The 22037-nt window shown below is 36.9% G+C and overlaps 1 protein-coding gene across 1 annotated transcript in view; it reads right to left on the reverse strand.

Annotated features, from left to right (window-relative positions):
- Positions 1–22037, reverse strand: part of LOC121444406 (sentrin-specific protease 6-like) — a 47610-nt gene that overhangs the window by 20992 nt on the left and 4581 nt on the right. The window contains exon 4 of the mRNA XM_041646220.1: positions 21194–21340. Coding sequence (XP_041502154.1) covers positions 21194–21340 — 147 coding nt within the window. The remainder of the gene's footprint in view (positions 1–21193; positions 21341–22037) is intronic.

Consider the following 22037-nt stretch of genomic DNA (forward strand, 5'->3'; position numbering starts at 1 on the left):
TATCAGGATCAATGTGTTCTGACTGATAGTGAGGTCTTTAATCCATTTGGACTTGAGTTTTGTGCATGGTTATAGATATGGGTCTATTTTCATTCTTCTACAGGCTGACATCCAGTTATGCCAGCACCATTTGTTAAAGATGTTTTCTTTCTTCCATTGTATACTTTTGGCTCCTTTATCAAAAATGAGTTGTTCATAGGCTTGTGGGTTAAAATTCGGGTCTTCTATACGATTCCATTGGTCGACTTCTCTGTTTTTAGGCCAGTACCACACTGTTTTCATCACTGTAACTCTGTAATAGAGTTTGAAGTCAGGGATGGTAATGCCTCCAGACAATCCTTTATTGTATAGGATTGTTTTGGCTATCCTGGGCTTTTTGTTTTTCCATATAAAGCTGATTATTGTCCTCTCCAGATCTGTGAAGAATTTTGATGGGACCTTGATGGGGATTGCATTGAATGTATAGATTTCCTTTGGTAAAATTGCCATTTTTACTATGTTGATCCTCCCAATCCTAGAGCAAGGGAGGTCCTTCCATTTTCTGGTATACTCCTCAGTTTCTTTCTTCAATGCCTTAAAGTTCTTGTCAAATAGATCTTTCACTTCCTTGGTTAGAGTTACCCCAAGATATTTTATGATGCTTGTGGCTATCGTGAAAGGTGAAGCTTCTCTGATTTCCCTCTCTGCTTCCATATCCTTTGTGTATAAGAGGGCGACTGATTTTTTGGAGTTGATCTTGTATCCTGCCACATTACTAAAGGTGTTTATCAGCTGTAAAAGTTCTTTGGTGGAGTTTTTGGGGTCGCTTATGTACACTATCATATCATCTGCAAATAACGAAAGTTTCACTTCTTCCTTTCCAATTTGAATCCCGTTGATCCCATTATGTTGTCTTATTGCTATTGCTAGAACTTCAAGCACTATATTGAAGAGGTATGGCGAGAGTGGACAGCCTTGTCATGTTCCTGAGTTTAGTGGGATGGCTTTAAGTTTCTCTCCATTTAATTTGATGTTAGCTGTAGGCTTGCTGTATATAGCTTTTATTATATTTAGGTATGACCCTTTCATCCCTAATCTCTCCAATACTTTTATCGTAAAGGGGTGTTGAATTTTGTCAAATGCCTTTTCAGCATCTAATGAAATGATCATATGATTTTTTTTCTTTCAGTTTATTTATATGATGGATTACATTGATAGATTTTCGTATGTTGAATCAGCCCTGCATCCCTGGGATGAAGCCTACTTGATCATAATGGGTAATTTTTCTAATGTGTTCTTGGATTCGGTTTGCCAGTATTTTGTTTATGATGAGTGAGATTGGTCTATAATTTTCTTTCTTGGTTGAGTCTTTGTGCGGTTTTGGTATCAGGGTAACTGTAGCTTCATAAAAGGAATTTGGCAATGACTCTTCTGTTTCTATATTGTGAAATACATTAAAGAGTATAGGTATTAGTTCTTCTTGGAAGTTCTGGAAGAATTCCGCATTGAAGCCATCTGGTCCTGGGCTTTTTTTGGTAGGGAGGTTTTTGATAACCTCTTCTAATTCTTTGCGACTAACAGGTCTATTTAGGTTGTTCACCTGGTCCTGGTTTAACTTTGGTATATGGTATTTATCTAAAAAAGTGTCCATTTCCTTTTCATTTTCCAGTTTTGTGGCATATAGGCTTTATTAGTAAGTTCTAATGATTCTCTGAATTTCCTCTGTGTCTGTGGTTATGTCCCCCTTTTCATTTCTGATCTTATTAATTTGCAAATTCTCTCTCTGCTGTTTGATGAGTTTGGATAGGGGTTTATCAATCTTGTTGATTTTCTCCAGGAACCAGCTTTTTCCATTGTTAATAGGACAAAATGGCAGCCAACAGAATGGGAAAAGGTGTTCCCCAATTCCACATCTGACAGAGTGCTGATTTTTAAAATACATAAAGAACTAAAAAAAACCCTAGATATCATATCACCAAATAATCCAATTAAAAATTGACTACATACCCAAACAGAATTTTCAACAGAAGAATCTCAAATTGCAAAGAAATACTGAAAACATCAACATCTTTAGCCATCAGGTAAATGCAAGTTAAAATGACTCTTAGATTCCATTATACACATGTCAGAATGCTTAAACCCAAAACCACAAATAATAAGTTATGCTGGAGAATATGTGGAGCAATGGTAACACTCCTCCATTGGTAGTGAGAGTGCAATCTTGTACAGTCTCTTTGGAAATCAAATGGCAGTTTCTCAGAATATTGGGAATCAATCAACAGAGACCCATATCCAAACATTAAGCCAATAGTGGAGAATCCTATTGAAGAGAGAGAGGAATGATTATAGGAGCCAGTGACGTCAAGAACATTACAAGGAAGTCTACAGAAATCATTAACCTGTCTCATAGGAACTCAAAGAGTCTGAACAAACAACCAGAGAGTCTGCATGTGATCGACCTTTGACATATGTAACAGATGTGTAGTCTGGTTTCCTATCAATGGGATCAGGGAATGTTCCCAAAATTTTGGCTGGCTTTTGGGAACCAATTCCTCTACAGGATTGTCTTGTCCAGCCTTAGTACAAGGGGAGGTGCTTACTTTTACTACTTCTTAATATGCCATGCTTTATTGCTACCTGTGGGAGGCTTTTCCCTTTCTGAACAGAAACAGAGAAGAATTGATGGTAGGGGATCTAGCAGAGGTGGGGGAGCAAGTGATGGGAAGCAGAAGCTGTGGTTGAATGTAAAATAAATAAAAAAGGAAAAGGGAAAATGATACATTATAATCTAAAAATAGGGAAATAATTTTAAAGAACAAACATTCGTTAATTTTTGTCATGACATTCTTTTCAAATAATAAAATTCTAAGAAAAATATTAAAAATAAAGCCTTATTTGGTTGAAGAAGTCAGAGAAATTATTGAATGCTTCTCTAAGCTGGGTTTTTGTTGGAGAACTCTACTATTAAGATCACAGTCAACCATGTCCAGATAGATCTCTGAGCTAAGCACAAAATGGAGGATTCCCTTTCTCAATGGGGTTTCCTCTTCCCGTTCTAACATTAACTGGAGAGTATTTCCTAAGCTCAAATTCCTGTCCTTATTTAGAGGATCATCCTGCACAGAGCTCCCAGCAAACACTGTATCAGCACATAAGTTCCGATGATTCCTCCTATCCATATGAAAATTGGGTGCTGTAGTATGACCAATCAGCCTTTCTCACCGGTAATTTTAAGAACCCTTTTATACCTTACTCCTTGAATAGTAAAATGAGCTGCCTCTCTGAAGCTGACTCCTAAAAATCATTTAAATCATACAAGGCTGTCCAAACCCTGCTTATATTCCCTTCATCCTCATAGGCCTGTGGCCAACAAGCCTTGTGGAATAGTAGATGCACATTTTTATGGCACATGTTCATAGTCTTAGCACTACGAGACAAAGGCAGTAAGATTACAAATTCCAGTCTAGCCTAGGGTACATATTGATGATATTTTTATATAAAATGTATATACTATAATAAAACAATACTAGCCACCAGTGTGGTTATATACAAATAGGTAGTCTATCTACTCATGTAAAAGTAATTAATTTCTATATATGCATATTCAGAATATAAATAGCATTAAATATGAAAACAAAATATAATAGCAAAATGTTATGTTTATATACAATAGACAAATGAATCCAAATGAATTCTACATGAACATTTATCTAAAAATTAAAAAAAAAATTACTCATTGTGATGGAAATTTACAAATATACAAATGATTGTAAAAACCAGCTTACTCTTCAATATTTTTAATGTTTGTTGGTATTTGCATGTAGGCCAGTGGTTCTCAAACCATCCTAGTGCTGTGAACCATTAATAGAGTTCCACATGTTGTCATGACCCTACAGACCATAAAATAATTTTGTTGCTTCTTCATAACTATAATTTTGCTACTATTATGAATCATAATGTAAATATCTATGATTTCTGATAGTTGTCAGCCATGTCTGTGAAATGATTGCTCGACTTATAAAGGCATTGTGACTCAAGATTGAGAACCACTGTTGTATGGGGTGGTGTGTACACATGAGTTCAGGTGCTCAAGGGCATATTCCACCCGGAGTTCCAGTTATATGTCGTTTTTAAGCACCTCCCAATAGTGATGGTAACTGAACCCAGGTCCTCTGCAAGACTTCACTACTAAGTGATCTCTTAAGCACTTAGTCTACTCTAATAGCCTACATATTAGCAGCTGGCCAGTCTGTTCCTTAATACAATATATATGCAATTTTTCTTTTGAATATTTTTATTTTATTTCTTCTTTAAAAGAGTTATTCTATCTTAAGCTTTCAGTCAGTATGTTTATAATTCATTTATTTTTTTTTACCGTATCTCATAACAGTGCTGAAGATGATTTGGAGATATCACAATTTATACCAATGAAATTCAGAAAATTATAAACACAGGCTGGGCATGGTGATGCAGTTTTAGTTCCAGTGCGTGTGAAATAGAGGGAACTGGATCTTTGTGATTCCAAGACAAGCCTGATCTACAAAGATAATTATAGACCAACCAGGAATACATACTAAGTCACTGTCTACAAATAAAAACGAAAGAAAATTATAAGCACATATTATAAATACTTATTTCTACTAAATTTGGAATACCAAAAGAAATGGATAAATTTCCAGATACATAGCCACGTGTGATGGCTTGAATGAAAAACCCCCATAGGCTCATAGGGAGTGGCATTATTGGAGGTTTGACCTAGTTGGAGTAGGCTTGGTGTTGTTGAAGTATGTCACTGAGGATGAGTTTGAGGTTTCAGAACCTTAAATCATGTCTAGTGGCTCACTGTCTTTTTCTGCTGCCTATTGAGCCAGATGTTGAACTCTCAGCTCCTCTAGCTGCCTACATGCCTCAATTCTTTTCACAGTGACAATAATGGATTAAACCTCTGAACTGTAAGCCAAGCCCAATTACATATTTTCTTCAAAAGTGTTGTCTTGGTCATGATAACTCTTGACAGGAATAAAACTGTAAGACCTCACAGTAACTAGAAAAGTAAAGAGTAAAAAGGACCATATGGCAGATGGAGAATAGTGAGAGGATATGGGTGATATGAAGGGGAAAATGGTAAAAGTGGGAGGGAGGGCCCAATACTGAAGGGAAAAGGAGATCAGTACATATAGAGTGGGAGGACATACAAAGAACACCAATGATGTTTGTCTGACAAAACCTAAATAAGTCATATCTCACATATATATGATGAAGTTATGTCACTTAGAAAATACTACCCACAGAAGCCATAGACTAAGAATTTCACCAGTACTAAGCAGAAAAAAAAAAACATTCTTTTGAGTTGTTGGTTAGGATGGCTAAAATGTCTTCCAAAACAATATAGTCTATTTCTATTGCCTTTTGGTTGCGTTCTACAGTTGAAACTGTCTTTATTGCTAAAGATATCATGTGTTTCAAACACATGGTCTGGACTGAAGCTGAATATAATCTGAAAGACTTCTTCCCGTGATTCAGCTTTCACAATACCAATCTTTCATATTATCAAGCAATCTGCCAAGGGAAGGAATCATTCAGCAGTCCTATACAGTTATGGCAAATATGAACCAGAACAGTGGCAATAAAATCACATCTTTGCAACAACCAATAGCTGTCTAATAGGACTCAAAGCCCAATTTACAGAAGTAAAGTCGTGCATACTCCATGAAATCTAGCCATCTACCTAGAGATAGTGAGATCCTGTGTCTTAGAAGATAAACTACTATGATCACTGTTCTAGGGATGATATATAATTCTAAATTGCATTCTAAATATTATCTTTATACACACAGATAAATGTAATCCTCACTCCTCATCTGAAAATAATCTTTATATAGCAAGTGAATGAAACAGTGCCCACTATAGAAAACTGCAACTGGTAATACCATAAAGATAAACAGTATATCAGCCATCAAAGCCCAAATACATCTACAATACAACACATTTTCTGCACCTTGGATTTAGGAACCATCACAGAAGAAATAATATTTTAAGAGCCAAAGACCAAAAATAAAAATCTACTGAGCTATTGGACCGCCTAAAAATGAAAAGGAAACTATACCCATAATGCTGAAACAGTATTGCCGCCTAAGTCCTGCACAATGAGGCTATAAATAAACAATAAGTGCATGAAAGAGAAATAGAAAAGTGTCCCATCCCCTAGTTAAGAGCTACAGGCAACTAATGACTGCTGAAAGAAGAATTAACCTCTCTACAAATGAAAACTCCTAACTGACTATGCAAAACAAAGTGGTCAGCCTTGAGATAAAAAAAGACTCATCAAGGTATGTATATATATATATATATATATATATATATATATATATATATATATATAGAGAGAGAGAGAGAGAGAGAGAGAGAGAGAGAAACATGAATTAGATAGGATATGGGAAGGAAGGATGAAGTGATGTAATTATATTTTTAAAATGTATAAAAATTATCTTGAGTTTTCACCTTACCTCAGTCAGAATTTATTAAAATAAATAAGTAAGTAAATAAATTACAAGAAATCATGGTGTGCCTGTAAAGAAAAGGGAATACTTACATTTTGTGGGAGTGAAACCTGGTGTAGCCACGATGGAAATCAATGTGAAGGTTTCTCAAAAATTTAGACACAGAACTACAATATGAGCTAGGTTTACAATTCTTAAATATATAATGAAGAGTTTTGTATCCTACTACAGAGATACATGTGCATCTATAATCACTGCAGCTCTGTTCACATTAGGAAATTGAGTCAACTTAGATGCCTATCAACTGAATAATGGTAAAGATAAAATCATGCCACACATAAACAATGAAATATTACTAACCAACAAAAATTGCAACCATGTATGGAACTGATAAAAACATATCCTCAGTAATAAAAAGAAGATAAGAAAAACAAGTGTTATGTTCTCTATTAGATGTGGATGTTATCTTTGATTCTTTGTGTGTATGATTTGTATAGAGTTTATGAGGAACACAGGTACTTAAGAAACAAGGCCTTTCTGGGGAGACACATTAATGGAGGGGAGATAATCAAAATATAAAATACTGGATGCAGAAAGAATAAAAGCATTGAAAGGAGTGGTGTGAGAAAATGAAGGAGTGATGAAGTGAGCAATTGAAATACAGGGTAATGCTATATACAAACCTATGAAATTGGCCCCTTTGTAAAATATTATATAATTTGTATGGATTGTAGAACATGGGCAGAGTGAAATATTTTGTTGCCAAGATTAAAAGCTTAAGTGGGAATGGGGACAGGACGATATATATATATTATATACATACACACATATATATGATATATACATATATGTGATACACACACACACACACACACACACACACATATATATATATATATATATATATATATATATATATATATATATATAATCAGAAGCCTTGTGGCACTATACTAGTTTTTAAGCAAAAAGAATTAGGACAGGAGGTCTCTCCACACATGGACAATGATTCTTTCAGAAGGTGTGAGTCAGTAAGTGACAATGTGTGCCTAGCATAGACACCTCCCTACAACCCTACAAGCTTTAGTCAGAGAAGCCACAGGGAGCTACCTGAAACAACACAGGCTACTGCCATTGCTCTTATTTTAGAACCATAATTAGATGATAAAACTTTTTTGAAGATACCATTAAATTCCCTTCTACCTATTTTACATAGTTCCAGAAGGGGCAAAAGAAACATCAGTGAAGAAAAGACAGAAGTGTATCCCCCACTGAAATATCCTGCATACTGCCATATTGGCCTACCTGGAAAATTTAACCACAGGTATTAACAGTGACATATGAGAGTTATAGGTAAACCAAGAACCTTCTAATTGGATATGAAGCCTACTCTATAGGAGGTATTTTATATGCGCTAGGCCAAAGCCTCTAACCAGGGAAGTCACAGTCCCTAGGTGTGAACACATTGCTATTGTTATATATAACGACCATGATACCAATCTGCCTTCTGAATATTTTTGTTTATTCCCATAGATTTTTGTTGCTATCAAATTTGGTCACAGAAGCTTCTCTTTCAGTGTATTGTGTAAGGAAAAACACATAGCTGGTCAAAGCACACAGTATAAGTAACTGGTCCACTGTGGATGAAACTGTTATATGAATCTTCACAAAGGAAAGATTATGAGAATATCACAGAAGAGCATGAAAAAAAGAATGTAGAGGAAACTTGCTAGAGATTTAAAATGCAGACTGTCTGAGAAACCGCCACACTGATTTCCAAAGTGGTTGCACAAGTTTGCATTCCCACCAGCAATGGATGAGTGGACCCCTTACTCCACAACCTCTCCAGCAAAGGATATCATTGGTGTTTTTGATTTTAGCCATTCTGACAGGTGTAAGATGATATCTCAAAGTTGTTTTGATTTTCATTTTCCTCGTCGCTAAAGAGGTTGAGCATGACCTTAAGTGTCTTTTGGCCATTTGAACTTCTTCTGTTGAGAATTCTCTTTTCAGTTCAGTGCCCCATTTTTTAATTGGGTTAATTATCATTTTAAAGTCTAGTTTCTTGAGTTCTTTATATATTTTTGGAGATCAGACCACTCTTGGGAATATACCCAAGAGATGCCCTATCATATTACAAAAACATTTGTTCAACTATGTTCATAGCAGCATTATTTGTAATAGCCAGAACCTGGAAACAACCTAGATGCCCCTCAATGGAAGAATGGATAAAGAAAGTGTGGAATATATACATATTAGAGTAATACTCAGCGGTAAAAAAAAAAAACAATGACATCTTGAATTTTGCATGCAAATGGATGGAAATAGAAAACACTATCCTGAGTGAGAACCTTCATCTGGCGATGGATGGAGATAGAGACAGAGACCCACATTGGAACACCAGAATGAGCTCCCAAGGTCCAAATGAGAAGCAGAAGGAGGGAGAACATGAGCAAGGAAGTCAGGACCGCAAAAGGTGTACCCACCCACTAAGAGAGTCTTCCTGACTCAGCTTTAGCTGCAAAACCCTGCAGCTCTTAAGAGGTCCTGCCATGAAACATTTAAATGGTGTTGATAAAAGCCAACTGAATGCTTGTTTGTTTTCGCTGTAGCAGGAAAAAAGTTGTGCTGTTTTAAAATGCCCGTTTTCTGGGCCATCCTGCCAGGGTAAACTCTGACTGTTTGAGGCAGGAGGGCCGACTACAGAGAGAGGACTTGTGTGTTGTCTGTGGACATAATGCTGCAACTTACTTGCTGGCAGGGACCTTGAAATGCCATATAGTTGTGGCAATAAACATGGCTACCGCCAGTACCTCAGACATGAGGCTGGAAAGCTAAGGAATGGACTGGATCTAGCTGGCAAAACCACAGCTTTAGTCCTACTGATATTGCTTGGTAAATTAAAGACTCATGTGGACAGAAAAAGAGAGATATACAGTAAAGAGAGATTCAAAGACAAAGAAAATTTCTCAATGGATTACAGTGTGTTAAAAATATATGCAAGCTAAAAGTTGAAGTTCTTAAAGTAAAAAAAAAAGGGGGGAGTTGTGTGTGGTAGTACACACTTTTAATCCCAACACTTGGGAGGCAGAGGGAGATTGACCTCTGTGACTTCAAGGTGTGGTAGCACATGCCTTTAATCCCAGTGCCTAGAAGGCAGAGACAAACAGATCTCTGTGAGTTCAAGGTGTAGTAGTGTACACCTTTAATCCAAAATGCCTGGGAGGCAGAGACAGGCGGATCTCTGAGAGTTCAAGGACAGCCTGGTATACAGTTATTCCAGGTCAAAGATACAGAGAACCTGTCTCAAAAAGCAAAAAGTTAAAAGTAAAAGTAAACAAAATAGAGGTTAAAACAAATCTGTACAAAGATGGAAAATAAACAGAGAATTTTGATACTGTATGCTATTAAGCTCTGTTTGAATTATTTGAATGCTGAGGAAGGAGCAACAGATGCTAAAAGATATTTGTTTATAAATGCTGCTGAATTAATCTAACATAGATATTTTGAAAATGCCTTGACTTTGAAATTTGGATCTAAGGACATGATGCTTTGGAAAGGAGTGTCTTATTTTGTTTTCACAGAGGATGAGACCCTGTTCATTTCTTCTATTCCTTTATGGTATGATGGACCACACCCTCCTGAAGGGTTGCTCTGAACAGCTTCAGAAAATTGCTTCGCTCAACTGCCAACTGAGATGAAACTAGCACACAGGTTATACCATGAAAGACCTAATTAACGATGCCCCCATTCAGCAGGAAGCAGCTTGGAGAGAAAAAACTGCGCCCATGTTCCCAATTATGGTTTATAAACGTTCTTTAACATTTAAAGGGGATATGGTATAGATATGAATAATTTGTATTAGTATAGATTTTGCTTTATTGATAGAAATTTAAGGTCAATTTTGTTATATGTATATGCATATTTTTGCTATTGATTAAGATACTGTGATTGTGTAGTTCATTAAAAAATGTAATGTATAATTAAGAAATATAGGTTAATGGATAATCATCAGTAATAGTCAAGCTTGTAGTCATGTTAGTTAGATTTTCTAGATATATAGAGATACATTTCAGTTAGATAGACATTCTTCATATCTTTCAAAGACTGCAGAATATGGCATTTAATGTTTTAATAATTTAGGACTTTTCATGACAATGAGACACTCTGCTCCTGACAGCACCAATCTACTTCAAGAGGAAGATGGGCATCGAAGAGGATCCTTATGGAGTTTGATAGCCATTTGGGCAAGAAACTGTTCTTGCCTGGACTATTGCATAAACTGGACACAGAGAACCCACAGAGAGAGGACTACTGAACTTGCCTACAGCTGAGATGATCTTTCGGGGTTCCTGATTCATGAAGGAGTCTGCAAGATATTCTGCAGGACACAACAGATAGTGACTGAACTGACTTTGAATTTTCCTGCTTCATGGAAATGTCTACTGGATACTATGGGCCTGAAGGCTGAAGATGGATGCCCCAACGGTACAGAGGAACTTTGGGTGACTGTACAGGCAGAGAGATGTCTCTGTCATTTCTAGAGTTTTAAAAGTTGCTTACTTTTTGTTTGCTTAGGTAATATTGTATATTTCTGGAGTCTTTGATGGTGTTGTAGAATAGATAGATAGTTATAGTCATAGTTTTCCATTGTATGATAAAAGATAAAATAAATATAAATATTGTAACTGTAATTCTTGCTTGAAAACTGTTTTGTTATATGTAATTTTGCTATGTTAAAGTTAAAGCCTTTCCTTTTTGTTTAAACAGAAAAAGGGGAAATGATGGAGGAAGGTCATTGTTTAAGAAATACAGAAACTGCTTGGCCTCATAGGTTAAAACATAGGTGGGTGGAGTAAACAGAACAGAAAGCTGGGAGGAAGAGGAAGTGAGCTCAGACTTGACAGCTCTCCTCTCGGGGGCAGACGCCTCAGAGAGACGCCATGCTCCCCTCTCCTGGGCAGAAGCAGGCGATGAAGCAAGCTACCAGGTCAGACATGCTGAATCTTTCCCGGTAAGACCGGGGCTACACAGATTATTAGAGATGGGTTGATCAGGATATTAGAATTAGCCAGTAAGGGCTAGAGCTAAAGGGCCAAACAGTGTTTAAATGAATACAATTTGTGTGTTGTTATTTCGGGGCATAAGCTAGCCAGGCAACCGGGGTGCTGGGGACGCCGCCCCGCCACTCCTATTACAACAAGATGTTTATCAATAATAAAAAAGGAATGCAAAAAGTTGAGAAGATGAGAGACAGGCCACTACAGAGAGTTGAAGGGAGGAAATGGTCAATGGATATAATCAAACCTGTCTAAATGTAAAAGCTCTGCAAAGAATGAAAAACGTTATTTTAAAAAGTACTCCTGAAGATAATGTAGTTGTTTGAGTAAGAATGCCCCCCATAGAATCATATACTTGAATACTTAGTTATTAGGGAGTGAAACTATTGAAAGCATTATCAGGATTGGGCGGTAGGACCTTGTTGGAGGAAATGTGTCACTGGGGATGGGCAGTTAGTTTTCAAAAGCCCATGCCAACTCCAAATTCTTTCTCTCTCTGCCTGAGGATCAGGTTGTCGTTCTCAATTACTGCTCCAGAGTCTGCCTGCATTCCACCATACACCCTGCCATGATGATATTGGGTTATGACACTGAAAACAAGCCTCAAATTAAATGTTTTCTCTTGTAATAGTTACCTTGATGGTGATTTCTCTTTACAGCACAAGAACAATGGCTAAGATAGTTAGGCTGTAGTTCATCATATAGTTGAAGTAAGGAATCAGTTGTAGGCCAAATATATATATATATATATATATATATATATATATATATATATACTATTAGACAAATATTTTATTTTTCCAACATAATATTTTATTATTTGAGAATTTCATACAATATAATAATTGTCTCACATTCTTCCCATTCCTCCCAGGTCCACCCTCTCACCCTTGTGCCAACTTTCCCCAGAATAGAAAAAAAAATGCAAGTTCAATTGGTGTTGCCCATATACTCATGGTCAAAGTTGCAATGGCCTGTCCCTTAAAAAGGAGTCCTTCCCAAAGCCCCCACCTAAAGCCATCAATTGTAAAGACCTACACTTAAACATCTTTATTACAATTTTCAAGAACTCTCTTCTATACATTCCTCTCTAGACTGTTCTTTGTTTGGAGGGGTGGAAACAAAGCCTTCAATGTCTGTTATTTTCAGTTGCAATTCTTCAGTCATTGATACTACTGGAAAAGAAGCTTCCTTGCCTATAGAAGTGACAGTATATATAGATCATTAACTTCCAAATGGTTTCCAGTGGCAGAACAGTAATAGACTTCGACATGCTTTCCAGCAGCAGCACAGATCATGGTCCTCAACAAGGTTTCTGGTGACAGCTTGGAAAACTGACATCAATCTGGTCCCTGACATGAACACAGATCAACAACATAATATGTTTGTAGGTGGCAGTACGGATCACTAAAAACAGTATGCCTTCTTGTGCCAGAACTGATCACAGACATCAACATGGTCTCCATCAGCAGTTGGGTCATGGATAAAACTCATCTTCAGAATGTAGCCCAGATCATGTACATCAGCATGGCATTTGGTGGCAATACAGAACACAGTTGTCAACGTGGTTTCCAACAGCAGCATGGCTTATTGATATCAAAACAGTTTCTGTCAGCAGCTCAGATCATGCATATCAACATAGTTCTCAGCAGTAGCACAGATCAGAGACATCGACAAGGTGGCTGGTGGCAGCACAGAACACAGTCATCATGTTCATAATTATGAACTCAGGTGGCAACCTAGACTATGGACGTAAACAATGACTCAGATGACAACACAGACTGTGACCATCAACATGATTACCAGTGGCAGCATGGATGAGTGACATCAAAAAAATTTTAAATAGTAGTTCAGATCATACACATCAACATGGTTAAAACAGGCAGCAAGGATGAGTGTTATCAACATGGTTGGTTGCCTATGACAGTGTAGATGATATACATCAACTTAGCTTCATGTGGCAGAGAGATCACAGAACTCAACATTGTACACACTGACAATACAAAACACTTACCTGAACAGGGTCTCAGGTAAGTATATATGTACCACTTATTTCAACATTGTCTCAGATAATAGCATATCATCTAGACATCAGTATAGTTGCAAGTGGTAGCAAGGTTTAGTAATGTCAACATAGTTGACAGCTACAGTACAGATCAGTGACATCAACAAAGTCTTAGATGATAGTTTGAATAATGGTAATCAGCATGGTTAAGAAAGGAAGCAAGAATCAGTAACAACATGATTACTGATGTCAGCATAGATCATGGATACCAACCTAGTTTTAGGTGGTAGACAATTATAAAAATCAACATTAGACACATGGGTGACACAGGTAACTTACATGAACTTGCTCTCAGGTAGTACTATGTATGAATGACTTTAATATTCTTTCTGATGACAGTGTCGACGACAGACATCAAAATGGTTACAGGTAGTATCAAGGTTCAGTAATATCAACATGGTTGACAGCTACAACACAGCTAAGTAGCATCGACCAAGTTTTAGACAGTAGGTTGGATGATGAACATCAGCATGAGTAAAAGATGCAGCAAGGAACAGTAACATAAACATGGTTGCCTGCAGCACCATTTATCATGAGAATCTAATTAGTATTGGATAGAATGTAGGATTAAGGAAATCAATAATATTCATGTTGGCAACACAGAATACTTACCTCAATGTAGTCTCATTTGGCATGGCAGAAAATGGATATCACCATAATATCCAGGAGCAACAAGGTGCACAGGCATCAACATGGCTTCCAGATGGAGTTAGAATTTCGTGTAAGTCAGATCATGGGCAGAAACATGGCTAAAGGGACAGCAGAGATCAGAGATATAAAAACAGTTTGCTAGTGGAAGTAGGAATCAGTGATATCAACAGAGCTTTAGGTAGCAGATCAAATCCCAGACAACATGATAAAGAAAGGAAACAGACATCAGTAACAGCAGCATGGTTTCTGGAAGAAGAAGAATGGAAGAAGGACATCAACATGATCTCCAAAGGTAGCAAAAAGAACGAGTATCAATGTAGCTTACAGAATGAGTATGATCATGAAAATGACATAGTGTCCTATGAAAAGAGACTAGAAGCATCAATATGGTCACCAGTGGCAATTTGGATCAGGCGTATCAACATAGCCAGCCTCTGATGGTACTTTGAGATATGGACATCATCATGCTTACCTGAAGAAGGATGGATCCATAACATCAACATAGTTTTGAATGGAGGGTTGGGACATGGAAATCAACATAGTTAATACTTGCAGCAAGGATCAGTCACATCAATATGGTTGCCTACAGAAGCAAGGATGATGAAGTACAACTTAGTTTTGGAAAGTAGCTGAGTTGAAGGAAAACAACATACTTTACATTTGGAGGAAAAACCTCTTACATCAGTATGGATCCAAAAATACGAACAGATATCAATATCATTATATCCAGGGGAACCAAGTACTATAGGCATCAACAGGGCTTCCAGGAGCCGTAGGGATGGCATAGTAGATTAGATCATGGTAATCAATATGATAAAAAGAGGAGGCAAGGATCAGTGATATCAACATGATTACAGGGGCAGAATAACAGATATCAACTTAGTATGAGGTAGTAGGTCAAATTACGTGAATCAATAGAAACACAAAACTTATCTCAGCATGTTCTTAGGCAACAGGACAAATGATAAACAAAAACATCTTATCCAGGAGAAAAAAGTAACACAAGGTAGTAAACTGGCCTTCAAACCAGTAAGAAAAGAATGGTAGGGCTTATGATGGAAATCAATATGGTAAAGAGAGGCAGCAGGAGTAAATAATATTCACATCAGACCCATGGACAAGGAAGAACACTGGAATCAATATGGCACTCTGAAATAAGAGGCATAGAATGTAATATCAAATCTTGGATATCAAAAGAGGGTAACAGAGGCAGGAGGAAACAATGACATGAGCTAGTTTGCAGCCACTAGCATGAATGGTGGATATCATTTTACTTTAGTTGTTCATACAGTTCTTGGAAATTTACATTTTTCACATTGTCAACACGGAATATTTACCTTAAAATTCTTACAAGTGGCAGAGGAGAAGAGGAAATCGACACAATATCTGGTTAAGAAACACAGACATCAATAAGGAAACCAGAAGTCATAGGAAGAGCATGGCAGATACTGTCTTAGACATCAATTTGGTAAACAGAGATAGGCAGTATTAATTATATCAATATGGTTTCAGGGGGCATCATGAATCATGGGTATAAACTCGGTTTCTGATTATAAGTAAAACAGCTAAAATTGACAGGAAAAATGATGAACACCAATTTAATTTTAGGGGTAAGAAGAAAACACAGATATAACATGGCTTCCAGTCCAATAGGAATAACCTGGTAACTCTGCTCTAGACATCCAAATGGTAAACAGTGGCAACAAGTGTCATTAATATCAATTTGGTTCCAGATTGCAGCATGGATTAAGGATAAAGAGTTTCAGAGCATTACAGGTAAATCAGGGAAAAGAAAATTCCTCACTTTGAAAACAGAACTTTTGAGTCAACATTGCCACTTCGACAGAACACACCAGATTTCATGGAAAAGAAGAAAATCTTGTATCAACATGGCTTCCAGAAACAGTAGGCATAGAATGGGATGCCCAATCATGGAAAACAAAATTGTTAACAGAGGCAGCAGGGATCAATGATATCAGCACATTTGCACGCAGTAGCATGACTGGTAAATATCAACTTAGTTTAGTTGGTAGTTTGCTGTGGGACAATGGGTTGTATCCTGTCAACTGTATATTAATAAAAGGCTGATTGGCGAGTAGCCAGGCAGGAAGTACAGGCAGGACAACAAGGCAGCAAATATAGGTGGGGTGACAAGAACAAGAGAATTCTGGGAGGAGGAAAGCTTGGTCTGCAGTCATGATCCAGCCACAGAAAAAGCAAGATGTGCCTACTTCGCTGAATAAGGTCCCAAGACACCAAGTTAATAAGAAGCCTGAGCTAAGGGACCAATCAGTTTATAACTAATGTAGACCTCTGTGTGAATTCTTTGAGACTTAATGACTGTGGAAACTGGGCAGAACAGAAAATTTAGTCAACAGTAGTTCAGTTCTTTGCAAATTTATATTCTTCTCTTTGGGAACACTAACATTTCCCTTTACATTCTCACTGATGGAAGGAGGGCTCAGTAAAACTAAAAAGCTATTCAGTGGTAAGAAGCAATAGATATTAACATGGTATTGAGTATGAATAGGAAAATCAAGGTAGGTATTATGTTGCACATCAATTTGTAAACAGAGGCAGGCTGGAGGAATGTTATCAACATGGTTATAAATATCAATTGAGTTTCCAATTATAGGTCAAACCTCTATAATCAACAGGAATGATGAGGGACATAAACTTCATTTCAAGGGATAAAAATAATCACAGGCTTCAAATTGGCTTATAGACCAATAGGAAGAGCCTGGCTGGTCTGCTCTTGGACATCCTCATGGTAAACAGAGGCAATGGATCTTAATGACATCAAATTGATGGACATCAACTTCATATAAATGGATAAGAACAACTAGAGGCTATCATGGCTTCCAGAATAGCCTAGTTGGTCTATTCTTGGATATCCTCATGGTTAACAGAGGCAATGGATATCAATGACATCATCTTCACTGGAGGTTGCCCCATACATTATGGATAAACAGTTCCAGAACACTACAGGTAAAATCATGAAAAATAATATTATTCACATTGCAATAGAACTTATAATCAGTGTTGTCTCCAGTGACAAGACACATGATAGGCATAATGTCATATCCAAGGCAAGGAGGAACAAATGCCTCACCATAGTTTCCAGAAAAAAAGTAGGAATAGCATGGTACAATTGATCATGGGCATCAAAATGCTTAAGAGAGTCCACCCGCATCAATGACATTGTTTGACTGCAGTCAGTCTCATGAACTCTGAATATCCACTTCATTTCAGATTCTAGTTTAATTCTTGGAAATTTATATTCTTCACATTGGCAACACAGAATGCTTGCCATAATAGGGTCATAAAGAGTCAGGGTGAACATGAAAATCCACGATATCAGTTTGTATCAATGATTATGACATCATAATTGCCCCCCGACCCAAGAGCAATAACATGGAGGTTTGGAACATAGACTTCAACATAGTTAACAAAGGGAACACAGATCAATGAAATGGCAAAGGGTACATGTGGCCCCAAGAAGTACATATATAAACTTAGCTTCTAGGGGTTAGATAAACCTTGGAATTTAATATTCTACATAAACAAAGAACACTTACCTTATCATGGTCACAGGTAGAAAAAAAGATCATGGAATGCAGCAAGGTATGTAATGTTGAGTAGGTCATGACCATCAATATTACCTCCAGATGTAGTAAAAACACCATTGAAATTCCCAGCATGGGCATGCTTATGGTAAACAGAGGTTAGGCACATCATAAAAACCTTACCATTTGTTGGTGTCAGCACATATAATTGATTGAAACACGGTTTGATTTTGTAGATGAGGTCATATAAATTGACAATCTTCACATTGTCAACTTTAAAGCCTTGCACCAACATGTCTCATGAGAAGGAAAGAAATTGGATATACACATCACATTCATGAACAAGAAAGAACCCTTGCAGCAATGTGACTTCCAGAAATAGGAGGCATGGACTGGTATGCCCAATCGTGGACAGCAAAATTGTTAGCAGCAGCAGCAGGAATCAGTGATATCTGTTTGTTTGAAGGCAGCAGCATGACTGGTGAATATCAACTTAGTTTATTTGGTAGTTCAGTTCCTGGAAATTTACATTCCTTACATTGCCAACAGGGAACACTTACCTTTACATTCACACAGATGGCAGAAGGGGTCAGGAAAACTAAAAAGCTATTCAGTGATAAGAAATAACAGACATTATCATATTATCCAGAATGAATAATCAAAAACATGGTATGTCTTATGTTGTATATCAAATTTGGTAAACACCAGCAGGCTAGAGAAATGATATCAACATGGTTATAGGTAATTCCTTGAATCATGGATATCAAACAAGTTCCCAATTATAGGTTGAACCATTACAATTATCAAAAAGATGATAGACGTCAAATCCATTTCAAGGGATAAGAATAAATAGAGGGTTCAACTTAATTTACAGACCAATAGGAATAGCTTGTTTGGCCTGCTCATGGACATCCAGATGGTTAACGGAGGCAGTGCATATCAATGACATCAACTTCATTGGAGGATGCAGCATAAAATATGGCTAAACAGTTTCATACCACTATAGGTAAGATCATGGAAAATAAAATTCTTTACTTGCAAACTGAAGTTACACCAGTGTTGTCTCCAGTGGGAGAACACAACATGGGCATCAATATCATGTCAAGGGACAAAAGGACAAAGCACATCACCGTGGTTTCCAGAAGGAGTAGGAATTGCATGGTACAACTCTTCATGGACATCAAAATGGTTAAGAGAGTCCATGGGGACCAACGACACTGCTTAACTGCAGGTGGCAGCATGAACTATCGATATCCACTTAGTTTCAGATTGTAATTTAATTCTTGGAAATTTATATTCTTCACATTAGAAACACAGAACACTAGCCTTAATATGGTCATAAAAGGCAGAGTGATTGTCAAAATCCACATGATATCCAGCGGTCAGAAGGACAAAGCATATCATCATGGCTTCCATAAATAAGAGTAATAGCATGGACATTTGAAACATAAACATGGCAAACAGGCAGCAAAAATCAATGAAATGGCCATTGGTGCAGGTGGCCATATATACATATGAATTATGTATATAAATTTAGTTTCTAGTGGTTAGTTAAATCTTGGATATTGACATGCTATGAATTGGCAAAAATGAATACTTACCTAAACATTATTACAGATCATGAAAAGAGCCTGACATCCAGTGTTGAGAACTTCATGAGCATCAACATTACTTCCAAATGTAGTTAGAATACCATTGCAATATTAAACATGGACATGCATATCATTAGCAGAGGAAGCAGATTTCAATTATTCATGCTCTTTTTTGGTATTAGCATGTATAATAAATTGAAACATGATTTCAGGTGGTGACTGATGTCATGGAAATTGACATTCTTCACATTGGCAAGAAATAACACTTACCAACATGGTTATAGGTAGGAGGTTAGATGATGTAATACAGAATGGTATGCAAAGTTTAGAAGATCATGACCATCAACATTACTTCCAGATGTAGTAAGAATACTATTGCAGTTCCAAACACAGATATCCAAAGAGTTAGTTGAGGTAAGAGGCATCAATTAAATTATTCTATTTGTGAGGCTCGGCATGTGAAATACATTTCAACATCGTTTCAGATGGTAGATGAGATCATAGAAATTGACATTCTTAACATTAGTAACTCAAAACACTTGTATCAACATGGTCTCATATAACAGGACAGACATTGAACATACACATCAGATCCATAAACAAGGAAGAGCCATCACATCATCATGACTTCCATATAGGAGCCATAAATTGTTATGTCCAATCATGGACATCAAATGGTTAACAGAGGTAGCAGGGATCAATGATATCTGCTTATTTGAAGGCTCCAGTATGATTGGGAGCTGTCCACTTTGTTGAGTTAGTAGTTTAGTTCTTGTAAATTTACATTATTCACCTTTTCAACACCGAACATTTACATTTATATTATCAGTGATGGCAGGAAACTTCAGATAATCAATATGCTCTTCAGTGGTAGGGGTAACACAGATATAAACATGGTATCCAAAATGCACAGAAATATCATAGTAGGTCCTTTGTTGTATATCAATTTGGTAAGCAGATTCAGAGTGGGTCAATGATATCAAAATGGTTGCAAGTGACTCCTTGAATCATAGATATCAACTGAGTTTACAGTTATAAATTAAATCTTTAAAAATAACAGGAAAAATGCTGGAAAAAAATCATTTCAAGGAATAAGAAGAATCTCAGACTTCAACTTGGCTCTTAAACCAATAGGAATAGCCTGGTTGTTCTGCTCTTGAACATCCACATGGTAAACAGAGGCAATGGATATCAATGACTGATTTTCTCACATTGCAAACAGAAGTTTTTATGAAAGTTATCTCCAAGGGCAGGATACAGGATGGGCATCAACATCTCAGGAGGGGCCAAGAGAACCAAACACTTCAACAGGACTTCCAGAAATAGTATGAATAGCATGGTACAATTGATCATAAATGTGAAAATGGATAATAGAGTAAGCCGGAAATAAATGAAGCAGCAAGATTGCAAGTGGCAGCATAAATTAGATATCCACTTAGTTTCTGATGGTTTTTCAGTTTGTAGAAATTTACATTCTTCAAGTGGGCAACATAGAACACTTACCTTAATACAGTCATAAAGGGCCAGAATGAACATCAAAATCCATATGATATTTAGTGGTAACAGGGACCAAATTTATCATCATGGCTTCCATAAACAAGAGCAATGGCATGGAGGTTTGGGACACAGACATCAACATAAATTAGCAGAGGCAGCAGAGCTCAATGAAATGACCATGGGTGCTGGTAGCATCAAAAATTATGCATATAAACTTAGTTTCTAGTAGTTAGTTACATTTTGGAAATTAACATTCTATACATTGGCAAAAATGAACACTTACCTTAACATAGTCATAGGTAGCAGGAGATATCATGGAAAGCAACCTGGGATTCAATGTTGGGAAGATCATGAACATCAACATTACTTCCAGAAGTAGTAAGAATGCCGTTGCAGTTTCAAACACAGAGATGCACATGGTTAGCAGAGGCTGAAGGCATCAATGAAATCATGCTATTTTTCATTCTCAGCATGTATTAATGATTGAAACATAATTTCAGAAGATGGATAAGATCACAGAAATTCACATTCTTCACATTGACAGCTCAAAACTCTTGATTCAATATGATCTTATGTGGCAGGACTGACACTGGATATATATATATATATATATATATATATATATATATATATATATATATGATCCATGGACAAAAAAAGAACACTCGTATCAACATGGCTTCCAGGAATAGGAGGCATAAAACTGTTAATCTCCTCATTGGCATCAGGAAAGGTCAACAGGAATCAATGGCATAAACTTGTTTGCAGTTAGCAGGAATATCGGTGGATATCAACTCAGGTTAGTTGGTAGTTCAGTTCTTTGAAATTTACATTCTTCACCTTGCCAACACCAAACACTTACCTTTATGTTCTCACAGATGTCAGGAGAGCTTGGGGAAATCAATATACTATCCAGTGAGAAAAAATAACACAGACATCAACATGGTATCTGTAACTAGTAGGACTATCATGGTAGGTTCTATTTTGCACATGAATTTGGGTAACAGATACAGGTTGGATCAATATTATCTACATGGTTGGCGATGATCCCTTGAATCATGGATATCAACTGAGTTTTCAATTAAAAGTAAAAGCTTTACAGTTAATGTGAATGATGATGGACATCA

This window comes from Microtus oregoni, unplaced genomic scaffold (assembly GCF_018167655.1).
Source record: "Microtus oregoni isolate MIOR12 unplaced genomic scaffold, Mior012 000122F_ref0000035, whole genome shotgun sequence".
Lineage (NCBI taxonomy): Eukaryota > Metazoa > Chordata > Mammalia > Rodentia > Cricetidae > Microtus > Microtus oregoni.